The 13581-nt window shown below is 31.3% G+C and overlaps 1 protein-coding gene across 3 annotated transcripts; it reads right to left on the reverse strand.

Annotated features, from left to right (window-relative positions):
- Positions 1–5502: 5502 nt before the first annotated feature.
- Positions 5503–11629, reverse strand: LOC111287272 (spermidine copper dependent amine oxidase 1-like). Of its 3 annotated transcripts, XM_022877682.2 has the most exons (13): positions 11490–11629; positions 11135–11360; positions 10456–10565; positions 10035–10340; positions 9454–9566; positions 9012–9342; positions 8709–8924; positions 8363–8599; positions 7833–8018; positions 7430–7570; positions 6706–6974; positions 6372–6453; positions 5503–5805 (listed from the first exon to the last, which is right to left on the reverse strand). In XM_022877682.2, the coding sequence occupies exons 2-13, from the start codon at positions 11202–11204 to the stop codon at positions 5683–5685; spliced, it is 2184 nt and encodes a 727-aa protein (XP_022733417.2). In that variant the 5' UTR covers positions 11205–11360; positions 11490–11629; the 3' UTR covers positions 5503–5682. The 3 variants fall into 3 exon arrangements, 2 of the variants coding, with proteins under 2 accessions (XP_022733417.2, XP_022733416.2); XR_016341714.1 differs by having other exon boundaries at positions 6706–7039; positions 11135–11629; XM_022877681.2 differs by having other exon boundaries at positions 11135–11629.
- Positions 11630–13581: the final 1952 nt, after the last annotated feature.

Here is a 13581-nt window from a genome sequence, read left to right on the forward strand (position 1 = left end):
TATAAGTAGTTATGTGTTGAACATTCAGTTCAATTGCCAACCTTATGCCAGTTATCAATGCCTCATATTTTGCTTCATTGTTAGATGTCTTGAACTTGAATCTCAAGGCGTATAGGTACTATAGCCCTTTCAGACTTATTAGAATGAGGTCAGCTCTTCTGCCCTGGCTTGTAGCAAATCTGTTGACATAGAGCTTTTAATCATTCTTATTTGGGTTTTTTTTCCTCAGACTATCCTTTCAATTGTATCGAGGTGTATTATACTAAGAAGTCTACTAATACATGTGATTTTAATGTCGATCTAAGTAAAAAAATGTAAATGAAATTCATTGAGCTCTACAGTCCATTTGATTAGCCTTTTCAACATTTTAGGTTTTTGTAAGACCTACCTCAGTGGTCGATCAATCAAGACATAGATCGTGTGGGCTTAAAAGTATAACTTGAGTTTTTTGATCGAAGTGACAATAGCATAGATCAATTTTTCTATACTGCTATAGTTAACTTTAAGCCCTGTCAATACTTTACTTTCAAAATAGATCGATCATTATTTCTCTTTTTTTTCAGACTAAGATCGAGCTAATAGCCTAATCTATGTTGACCAAGTATAAGTACAATGTTTCTCCAATCCTTGATTTAGAAAGGACAAACAAAGAGGACAAGAACTCCTTAAGTTCGTCAAAAACTCTTTGGCATTGAAGAGTCCATCTTAATTCAAAAACATTTTTGAGAATTTTAAAGAACAATAGATATCGTTATGTCGATCTAGACATGAATTGATTGAATGTGACTATTCTACCTATTAACTTTTGCACCTTCTTTATCGAGATCGACACCTTTATATTTAGTATCACTTGAACTTTTTCGAGGTTTGCCTCTATCCCCTTTTAGTTGAATATGTAAGCAAAAAAATTGCTCGATGTAATCTTAAAAACACATTTGCTTGGTTTAAGTCCAATATTTTACTTTCTCAAAGTGTTAAAGGTTTCTCTAAGGTCCTCCAGATGCTCGGTCAAATCCTTACTCTTGATTATCATGTCTTCGATATTATGGTCGATGTCTCTATGAAAAGTATATTTTTTGGTCAAATCTTATCTTGTATTATGTCTCAATGGCTTAAGCCATTTGAGGTCGAGATTTCTTTCAATTTGCATCAAAACCCTCTCACAAAATGTATTCAATGTAGTATAGCTTTTTTTTCCATTGGGGCTTTTAGCCCTATGTTGTTTCCTTCCTAGGGGAGAATTATAGAATTTCTTATCTTTTTTACAACTAATGAGGGGGATGAGCCTCTTTCACCTCATTTTGTTTTCATTGTAACTTCAGCATTGATATATTTCTCTGTTATTAGTAGGACGACGAGTAGAGTTTTGGGTGGTTTTAGCGACAATGTCAACTTTAAGTGGCACTCCATATCATTGAGCCCACTAGTCAATGCAACAACAGTGGTCGTCTATTTCAGGTCTTTAACCTATAAAGTTTCCACGTCAAAATGCATGACATAGCTTTTCAAGGTTTCATTTTGCCCTTAGTGAATTGACATAAAGCTCAGGGTCATTTTCTTAACTTTTTAGCTACTTACAAATCAGGACAGAAATAAGTGGCTAAGCTCCTTGAATGTAGTAATCAACCTTGGCTCCAGACTGCTATACTAAGACTGAGCTATACCTTTCAATGTAGTGGTAAGACCTTTACACATTAGAGCCCGTCTGCCTTCTGTATTATCATGTTAATTCTATAAAGTTTAAAATGATCAAAGAGGTCAGAAGTACCGTCATATGTCTCAAAGGTTGGCATTTTAAATCTTTTGAGAGGTATGGCTCTATCAATCTCTTTAGTAAAGGGTGAGGTCTTCATGAATTTGAGCTCATCCTCAAATGCCACTACTTTCATTTTCAGCTCTTTTTCCATAGCTTGCATCCAAGCTTCCAAATCTCTATTTGGTTGAAGTTCATGGTCTGTTTGTTTGGATTTTTGGGTTATGGCATGTGTGGAATTGTGGCTAGGGCAGTAGCAAGTTGGGTTTGTATGTTCTTCTTCTTTAGAAATCGAGGAGGCTTCCGCCTCTTCATAACTCTATTGCCCGACAACAACTTCTCAACCAGGTGTAACTAAGTCTGACACTTTGGAGACTTATGGTGGGGTTATAGTTTGCAACATCTGCTTAAGAGCTTGTATTTGTTCAATCAGGGCTTGAAATTACTCTATGGTCGACCCTACATTTGGTTGAGCTAGGTAAATAGAATGCTAGCTTAGGTGACTTTCTATTCTAGTCAGGTCGACTACCTCTCCTTCGTCTTGGGTTCTTTTTCTTAGTGGTATTATTTTGTTCTTGGCTAATATAAAATGTTGTCCCTAACCTAGCACACCAAATGTTGGTGCCGAGCTCTGACTTGAGGGTATTCCCGTAAATGCAAAAGGGAATGATGGTTAGAGGCAAAGGCAAGATATATTTCCTGTGTTTTTACTCTGACACGCAAGTTAATAAGGATCAAGTCAAAAAAGAAGTGAGAAAATAAGAATGAGAGATAAAGATGCATAGGATGAACCTGGCTTCATGGTGCTTGAGTCTCCATATTTATAGGTAAGTTGAGATGAACCATAAGGGGACAATTAGGACAAAGTCGAGCTATGGTGGCACTGACCAAGTTAGACTAACATAACATGTTAAGTTGACACAAATAACAAAGATGCCCCTGATTGTCTACTAAAAGCTTTAAAAGGGGAAAATAACACTATATCCTTTTCATCATCATATGCCCCTAACACATGGAATTTTTTTTTGTTTCTTTTTAGTTTGTATAAGTAAATTCATACTTAAGTGTTTATGCAACAATCAATTAAATATTTTTGCTTTGCTCACTATTGAAAAGTGTAATCAAGAATCACTTTCGACTAGAGGAGAAAAAAAAACTAAAAATTAAAGGTGTGATCAGTTTATTTTAGATAAATGATATGAAAATTGTTAAAAATAAAGATTCAGTTAACAAATATCTATGCACATTATTTTAAATTAGTTAAAATGATGTTTTATGAAAGATTTTAAATTCAACCAACATATGTATAATCTTAATCAGTACCTTAAGGCTATGTTTGATGTATAAGATTATTGATAAAATAGGATAATAATAATTTTATATTATGTTTGATTTGCATCTAAAGAGAAAACCAAGGATTACAAGAAAGATTAATATCTTATTAGCATGAAATTATTCAATCCTCCCTAAATGAAAAGGATTATTTTTATTCCATGATACCTTTAAAAATTATATCAATAATCATATATATATATATTATATTACAACATACATAATGACTAAAGAGCAATTGATGTTATGGATAGTTTTTTTTTTTCTTACACGTAAGATAATTCATAAAACTTATCATTATAATGACACATAAGATATTTATTAATTTTAAATTATTTATAAAAAATATTTTAAAAATTGTTAAATTATCTAAAATTTTAAATTTTAATAAAAAACTAATTTAAATTTTAATGAAAATTTTTTGTCATGTACATCACCTCATCTCAATTTAAAATCAATTTTAAAGTAATTTATCTTTTTCAATTTATTTAAAATTAATATGAGAATTTAAATTTATCACAACTTTTAAAAATATTATTTAATATCTTTAATATTTTTTTATAAATAATTATTGCATTATTTTAGTTGTTAAATATATTTCGCAAAGAAAATATAAAAATATATATAAACATCAGAACAACTTTAAGAAAGTTTCTTCTATACCTCACTTTATCTCAATTTAAAACTAATTTTAAAATAATTTATCTTTTTCAATTTATCAACAGTTAACATGAGTATTTACATTTATCATAATTTTTAAAAATATTATTTAATATCTTTAATATTTTTTATAAATAATCTTTACATTATCTTCAGTTTTTAAATATATTTCACAAAGAAAATGTGAAAAAATATATATAAATACCAAAATTACTTCAAAAAAAAATTTTCTTGTACATCACCTTATCTTATTTTAAAATCAATTTTAAAATAATTTATTTTTTTCAATTTATTTGCAATTAACATGAGTATTTAAATTTATCATAACTTTTAAAAATATTATTTAATATCTTTAATTTTTTTATAAATAATTATTGTATTATTTTCAGCTTTTAAATATATTTCACAAAAGAAATGTAAAAAATATATATATAAATATCAAAACAACTTAGAAAAGCCTTTATTATCTATAGTTTTTAATTATATAACTTTTCCAATATCCCACTGAGCTAAATGTATTTTTTTTACTATTAATTTAATCTCTTTTTATTAGTCTATTCTTACTATAAGAGCTAACATACTTTTTGTAATAATAGGTACTATTTCATTAAACATTCTATTCACTCTATTAGGTACGAGATACTATTTCACTAAACATATTATTCACTCCATTAGATAAGATTTTTTTTTAAATCAGCTATAATATTTTTAAAAAAAAACTACAAAAACACATATATTCTTATATTTTTACCAATACTATCTGCAGACCTATTATTTTTTTACGAATTCTTTACTCAATCAAGTAATATTTATCTTTTAATTGATTATTTATTCAATATTTTTCATTCGTATAAAATAAAAATGATGCTTTGATTAATTGATATAATAGAATTATATACTCTAAACAGAAATTTATGTGCCTAATGTACATTCAAAAAATGAGTAATTTTTCAACTCATATCTTCATTGTGAAACATATAACATAATTTAAGATTATTTTTCATAAAAAAATTAAAATTGAAAAAAATAATTTAAAAATAATCTTTTCAATAGTATTAATTTTAAATTCATTTATATCTTAATTTAAAAAAGCCTCATAATCATAAAAGATTTTACCAAGATTCCTTAAAAAAAAAAAATATGAATCCTACGATGACTCTAATTATGAAACAAAAAATTCCTTATAACCTTCAACCAAAATTTAAAAAGAAAACCTTATTTTTATTATGATGTGATATTTTAATTATATTATTTATATGTTACATATATTTTGAATATATAAATAATTCAATAATATTAATTTATATTTTTATTTAAATTTAAATAAAATAAAAATAATCCATGCATCGCATGAGTAATAAGCTAGTTTAAATTATAAAAACTTTGAAAAACGATAATTTGATAAATAAATAAATTATTCTATTATAATCCTTACATATATTAAACACAAAATAAGATGATATTTATTTAATATAATTTTATTTAAAATATTATCTTATCCTTTCCAATCATAATTTTGTGTACCTAAAAAGACACAATTAATGAACTAGTTTCATTAAATTTAATAAAAGACAATGCATTAATTATAAATTTCTATTATTGTTATTATTTTATTAATTAATCTTTTTTCTAAATGTGATAATTTTGTCTTCCTTGTCAAAGCAGCCCATCACAATCAAATTTGATCAGGTAATCTATTGAGCAAAATACTACAATAAAATAATTCCACCAGCATTGAAAATAATGGAGTGATGAGATTCATGCAGACAACATAATCAGCAAGATTCTATTATTCAGAGGTTCAAAGTAAACTATGATTCTGAAACAGTAAAAAATAAATTACAACGATTCAAGGGCAGTTCAAAATTTTGAAATCTTTGATGAACATATTGCCGACTGCAGACTACAATCTTACCAAAGTCCCACTGAAGATCAATTCAGAGCTTAGCCATCATACCGTTTTGGATAGGCTTTGTTGCAATGTCATTGTCCTTGAGCTCAAGATCAGTAGCGCTAGGAGGAACATCAACCGCTGGTGAGCAATTAAAGAAACCGTGTGGCTGCGTTTCAAATAAGGAAGGGTAAACTTTAAACATCATAGCATTTTCAAACAGAGACGCAAACCCACACCACATTGCAACAGTACACATTGACATGATGAGTTACCCCCTTCCTATACCAAGACTGCTAAAGAGAGATGTGAACTAAACCAGGGTTGAATCCCTTCTTATACCTCTGCTAAGAAGAGTTGGATGAACTCAAAAGCACAAATACTCGAAACATGAGGCAGGTTATTCATTTCATGCATTTTGTTTAGCGCACAAACCTATCAAATGATGCCTAAAAGGGACAGCACCACAACATGTTCAAACTACATTACATGGTACAACTTTCTGAGTTTACCATCATTCAGAGAGGTATAAGCTCATATGATCCCATCTCATGTCAGGAAAACTAGTAAAACCAAAAACATTGAACTCATATGAGAATGAGATGGAGTAGCTCAAACTGCAGTATCATCAGTAAATATTATGGATTATCAGAAAAGAAAAAACAAATTTTAATATATTCCGTTATGACTAATCAATCGAGGCATAGAATGTATGTTAGTAGGATGATTGTATACCATGAGCATAAAACCAATCCGTTCCACTGGCATGACAGGCCAGTCTTCCAGCCGAGGAACATATGTCACTCCAAAGACATACCTGCACATAATTTCCAACACAATTAGGAATCATAACAGACTGATTCATTCCAAAATCTTACCCTTTTTTTTTAATGACAATTGAATTAATATCAGATGATATACTTGTTCTCTTTTTTTTTTTTTTTTTTGAATAAGTCAGATGATAGACTTGTTAGTTACATACCAAAGGCAAACATACATGATACGAACGAAGATGCCTGTGACTGCATATGGAGTTATTCTAAATGTGAAAGATGTGTAAGAAACTAACCACAGAACTATATCAGCTTCTTCCAAAGATCGATTCTGCTTAACCCAAGTAGCTAATCCCTCCCCAACACGTGGATTTTGATTGGGAAACTCCCCTCCAGGATACATTTCTTCACGTGCATAAGGTGTGACCCAAAGATTATGTTTCAAGAAAGCAGCTCTTCTTAGAAATTTTGCCTCAGAGCCAGCCAGTGGCAAACAATTTGAACCAGGTACCAGTTTGAAACCTGTTAGCTGCCCAGTCCTGTTGACATTTCTTGTGTTTCTAATCTAAATTTGAAAATAAAAAGTACAGTTGAGGGATCAATTTGTGAGCTGTACGGAAGACAAGGCATCTTCCAAAACAGAAAATAGATTGCCAAGAAATGACAAATTATTAACACCACCTCAATGAGATAACACAAAAATTCCTAGAACTGTTTTAACATGCATATACAAAAGCAAGGATAAATCTGTGCTAGCATCCAAGCACCAGCCCACGTTAAGAAAGCTCTTATGCATAATTTACGGTAGGGCAAGAACAAGGCATAATAACTTAAGACTACAAGATATAACTATTATGAGCCATAGACTGATCTGATTTCAGAAACAACAAGGAACAGAAGCAAGCTATAAGTTGTTACCTTGTCATCCACACAATATTCAGACGGCCCTTGTGGATTAAACACCACTCAAAATGCATATCCTTGCAATTTAGACAAAGAAATCTGGGAAAAATTACTTACAATCCAGTGGCGTGCAGTCAATGGATTACAATCACGCATTGCTTGCAGTTCGGATCTGAGTAGTTCCTCTTCGGCATAGAATGCATTATTATGAACATTACCCTTCCCTGGTTCTTCAACTTTAAGATTCACCTCAACTACCTGTAAGAATGTACATATGCCTTAGTTTTCCATGAATATAGGTTGAATAACTCCTAACCTTCTTGCTGCAGGAGCAAACAACAATGGAAAAGTCATTGTGATGATCAATGTTAAATATTTTGCAAGTTTAAATTTAAGTTACAACTGTCATGAACATGTAATAAATGACAAATATAAATGTTAACGTAGGATGCATTGCAGACAGCATCGTCAGTGTAACAAAGGAGCTAAAGCATAATAAAGGAGTAATAACACAACTTACTTGATTAAATGCTTCACCGGGTTTACAATCAACTGCCATGTCCATCCGAGCCACAAAAAAGTGTTGATGAACAGGGGCGTATAATCCAGGAGCAATGGTTGTGCCATATTTCCGTGTTTCACCAGGCTGCAATGCTCCTAAGCTGAGAATTCCAGTGATTTTAACCTCTGCTTCAATTTTACCATCCTGTAACAAGCATCCATCATTGAAATTTTAAGTAAAACAACTTTCAAAATGAGGGAAAAAATTCATCATTAAACACTGAAGCAGATTGCCGTGGACCATTACAAAAAATGATATATGACTAGTTATAAGCATCCTTCATTTCAAAGGCAACCCAACATTTAAATTTTGGAAAGAAAGAACTGAAATATTCCTACTGTTGCTACCAAAGAAGCATGCCTTATCGACCAGAGGTAGGCCTCACAACTAGTTAAGAGGAGGAATTAGTTTATCAGAAGTCAGAACAAAGACAAGTATAATAGCCAATTCATGCAAAGCAAACAAAATCCTTGCACAAACCAACTTGCCTGATAGAAATGCCAGAAAAACCCATACTCATAGTTAGCCACAGTGCAAATAAAAGACACAGTTAACCTTCTTGACCGTCGGACTTCTGCTAAACCTGTTCTCCAATCTTGATGCTTCCATAAGATCCCATGATCCTCTTCATGCAAACAAACACAATTCTCAATTGTTTCAACACCTCCTGTGAAATTTGTAAAATGAGCATCAAAGTACTTGATATATCCCAAACAATCACAACCCTACAAGAGATAAGGGGCAAATCAGGAGAAATTTCAACTTAAATCAATGAAATGGAAGATCTAAATGAAACTCAACATGAAAACAAAAAGCACAAAATAAGTGCCAAACCTTCCTAAGAGAATGTGCATTTTTACCCAGCCCATCTTCTCCTGCATCAAATGCATTCTTCCTATAATGCGGATCATTTGGATCTCCATAAGGAACTACCATTTCAACAAAACTTAGTCTATGGGCTACAGGCCTCCGACCACGATTCCCATCAACATAAGCAATAGAATAGATTACCAAACCCTCCCTCGGAGTGAAACCAATTCGGAAATTCCACTGAAACCAGAAATTAAAAATAAAAAACATATTAATACAACATTTTGAACTGATAGAAGCTATAACTATAGTTTCACAAGCAAGCACCTTCTGCCATTCAATAAAATTCCCATTAACACGAAAACTGGGACCTTCAGGCTGAATGATTTGTAGTGGTTTCACATCACTCCGATCAACACCTCCTCGTGTTTCACCAGCAGTGTAATTTCTTAAAGGGTCAGCTGGTGGAAGGGGAACAAGTTTACGGTCCTCAAATTCAATCACCACCATATTTTGCATGTCAACAAGGACATGGATTCCCTCAACTGGACGAGCATAACCATTTTCCATGGGGCAATCACTCTCAGTTCTGCAGAAGATAAGTGGTTTAGCAAGTCTTCGGCTAGGAGCATCAGCATTGCTATGATATCCCATACACCTATAGAAAAAGGCAAGGCACCGAAATGTAAAATAGTGAGAAATCTGTATTGGAGACATGATTTTATAGAACACCCAAGCCAAGTGTAAGAATCTAAACATGATCACTTACCACGGATCAACCATCACAAGATCCATATCCTCAATGCCCCTCTTCTTCATTGCCTCTCGAAATGGAGGAAAGTCCTTAACAACTGCCTCACATTCAGCATATTCCATAGCATCCTATAATTTGAGAAGTAAGGGCATTGATGAACAAACATGCCAGTTACAGATTTATCAGATATTGGGTGCAAAAACCATGATAGAGAACAAAAACAACACAGATTATCAGGTAATTAAACAAAAACTGTAGAACCCATATAAATGACTAATAAAGTCACTTATTGAAAGTGTTGTAAAAGCATTTTGTGGTCAGTGGACCTACTCCAATTTTGCTGAGTGCAACCGTAGTCTGCACCTGCGGGGTTTCTGTTGATAGCCATGATCTTGTGAAATAATACCGGTATTCTAAAGTAGGGGTTTTATATATAGATCTTTATGCGAATTGCTATAAAAAAATCCAAATGAATCAATGGAAGTCCTTCCAACAATGAACTTTAAGACATGGTTGGTTAGTCTAAATAATAGTCATTTTCAATCAGCACTTATAAAAATACTTTTGGATTCTTAAAAGAGAAAACACATATTTACCATGGGAGGTTGGACATTTGGAACAACTTTAGATGAAATGACTTTGCCTCTATGGTGGCCACCTCGAGTTGCAGCATGAACTTCTGACAACTCAACAATCCATATACTTGTCTCATTGGACCTTTTGTTGTAAACAACAAGTCTTGCTTGCCGTGGAGGAAGTTTACTAGGAATCACAGGTCCACCCTTTGTCCTCGGAAGTAATGAAGGCTGGAAAGGAGGGAAAAAATATGCATCTGCTAATGCAACAACATGCTTATGTGGTTCCACCAAAACTGCTTCAACGAACCGCATGCTATCTCTCACCTATAGAAAGAAAGAAAATATACATTTCATTTCTCTCATAGATTAACAATTTAAATTAATTTCTCACTAAAATGATAACATCAATTCAAGTTAAACATAGCTTAAACTTTTGTACCTCAGGGGTTGCTCCAGCTGCCCTCACAGTTGCCACAGCCACTGAGATTTCAGCAGCAGACAATGGATCCAAAGGATGGCTGGTTTGAGCCCTTGTCATGATTGAAATTCCTATGCAACAAAATCACCCATTTGTACAAGAGACATATAATCAGAACAATGCCAGCCAATAGCATTTACAGGGAAACATTTTGGAATTTTGATATTATATACTAGTTTCCTTCATCGATCAATTTGAAAAAAAAAAAAAAAAAAAAGAGGAACAAGACGTTTTCAAATCTGACATCAAAGAAATTTTATAAGAAAATTTTATATTAAAAAAATAAAGCATGGAGGAAGTGGGAAAAAAATGAAAAATATCTTGTTTAATAGCAAAGAAAATGATGTGAAGTGAAAAAAAAAAAAAAAAAAAAACGTGTTTCTGACAGCATCACAGCAAGATCCTTATTTGGGATCCAAAAGAATAAAGACATTTCCTTCATTGACTTCAACTAAACTACATAGCTTTCTCGAATAGAGCTCCTACGTTCTTATAAACTCAAAACAACCAGGATCCTAAAAAAAAGGCAAATATTTTGTAATAATGCATTCAATAACAAAGAAAAAAGTGGGATTATCCAACTAATACTGAACAAAAAGAGAAGTCAATTATTTAGAACGGTACTGTTCAAAGTTTAAACCTTTGGTGGTAGTGGTCTTAGTAGCAGGAGGATCCGAGATGGGTTCAACAGGGCGGATTAGGGTTGCCATGGAAGCTGTCTTAGGGATGGGATTCTCAGGCGGATCAGACTCAGACCCGACAGCAAGACTCCAATTCTGGAAAACCTCTGTAGAGGAAGAAGAAGAAGAGGTCTTCTTGTTGATGTCGTCCTTAGCTTTGGGAATGCAACAAGGCGTCGCCTTTTCCTGAGTTGAGGCCATTGCAAAGGGTTAGCTACCTCACCGTAATATTTGTCACTGTAGTATTCTACTGACATACAGCAAATACTATGTCCCTGTTTTAGTGGTTTCTGCTTTCGATTCTGAGTTTCTAACCTTTCACTTCAAATGCCTTCTCCCTCTCTCGCTTTCCCGAGCAAACCCGAATGGGAAAATGAAAAATGGTGTCGCTTGCAGATCGTTTTCTGACAAAGAGAGGATGAGAATCGATTGGCTTTCAATCGAAAGACGAAAACAAAGAAGGCTTTCTTTTGGTACTTTGACGGCTCTAAAGCCTAAACGGAAAGGAGCACCTTAGGACAGGGCATCAACTTTTTACTACAAGACAAAGTGAAAAACAAAAATGGAGTCCCTCTGCATTATTGTGCTGTCAAATTATGGATTGTTTATTTGATATAGTATTAATTAATTAATAGCAAATTTTAAAATTATATAAGATTTATTAAAATATTATGTATATTTATAAATGATGAATTTATGTATAATTTTTAATTATAATTAAATGATTGTAGAATTTAGTAAAAAATTATAAATAAAATACTTTAAAAAATTAGATTTTAATTCACGAATAATAATTTAAATAAATTTAATTATAGATTTTTTAAAATGTAAAGTGTTACTTCAAAATTTACAAGAATTACAAAATCGCTGTTAAATTATTCTTTTTATTTTTGTATTTCTTTCTCTTTCAAATCGGATCCCGACCTCGAGCCTACAAAATCCAAATTCTGATGATGAATCGTCCGTCCTGACCGCCGTCCATCGCTGCCGGCCAGTATAAAATTTTTCAAAAATCTTATAAATTCGTAGATCTCTAGGTATAAAGTCGAGAACTTCACCTCAAGAAAAACCTATGTAGCGGTGGTGTTTATAACAGTCGTCATTATTTTCATTTTAACCATGATTAAATTCTGATTTTTCACCTGAATTTATGGATTGATTTCACAGTTTCACTTAATGTAAAAATAGTTTAAGATGAGACTAGCTTAGATAAAACCTAAAAATATTTATCATCCTCTTATATAAAAAAAAAAAAAAGTCAAAGAAGGGATTGAAAATAATGTTGAGCACACGTTTGTACTAATCATGGTCACTTCTTAAACTTTTGTTACTATTTCTTAAGGATTTAAAACATCATTTCAATTATAGTAACAAAGATTTGTCGTCTATATCTAAAAAGAAAAAAAAAATCTTACTAGATTTTATTTAGCTAAGTGATTTGTATTTTTACTAACATTATAGCAAATTTAGACTTTAATTACATTTCTTTAGTGTAAAATATTTTTTTATGTTGTGCAAATCAAAAAATTGCAACTATAACAAAAATATACTTATATATAATATTAAATTCAATTCAATTCAAATATAAAAAAAAATTTATCAAATCAAATTCAAATTTAAATATTATATACATATAAAATCAGATCAAATTAACAACTCTAATCGATCCATTACCATTCTTAAATATTACAAATTAGAAGCATGAAGTAAATGTCTATCAACCTTTGCAATCAAAATTGTTAAACAAATGATGATTTATACAATATAATAAAAGTAGTCCCTAAATTGGGACCATTCATTAAGAGCCTAATTTTTTGTGCCAAGTGTTGCACATTAATTGGTTTCTTAAAAAAAATTATTTAGTTAAGCCATCTTATCTCCAACGCTCCCTTTCTATTTATTTTCACTCAAGAATAAAATTACAAAAAAAAAAAAAATTGAAACTTGAGAAAAAAGAAAAGTTGATCCGTTAAAAAACCGTTCTTAATTTTTTACTTTTAATTTTTTGTCACAAAATGAAAAAGCTGCTTTATTTAAAAAAAAAAAAAAAGAATTTCTCTGTTGTCAACCTTATGCAAACTTTCAACCCTGCCCTCTACCAAAATTTTTTTTCTTTTTTTTTTTTTTTAATTTAGAAGAGTAATTCACTCTATGTAAAAATAGAAACCAAAATGTAATGAAATTAACCAAAAAGGAAAAAAAAATCTAAAAGAAAGGGAAAATAATTATTAACAATGACATTTGGTCTTAAATGTTTAATTAGATGATACGTGTCTTTAATTGTAAAACTTGATTGAATTGAATTGGATGAGTTATAATACATAGATTGTAAGGTTAGCAATTAATTGGGTTCATGAATAATATTCATTGTTATTTTTTATTTTTTATTATAAATTACATAAATTTA

This window comes from Durio zibethinus, chromosome 4 (assembly GCF_047325235.1).
Source record: "Durio zibethinus cultivar Kanyao isolate XHJ-2024 chromosome 4, ASM4732523v1, whole genome shotgun sequence".
Classification (NCBI taxonomy): domain Eukaryota; kingdom Viridiplantae; phylum Streptophyta; class Magnoliopsida; order Malvales; family Malvaceae; genus Durio; species Durio zibethinus.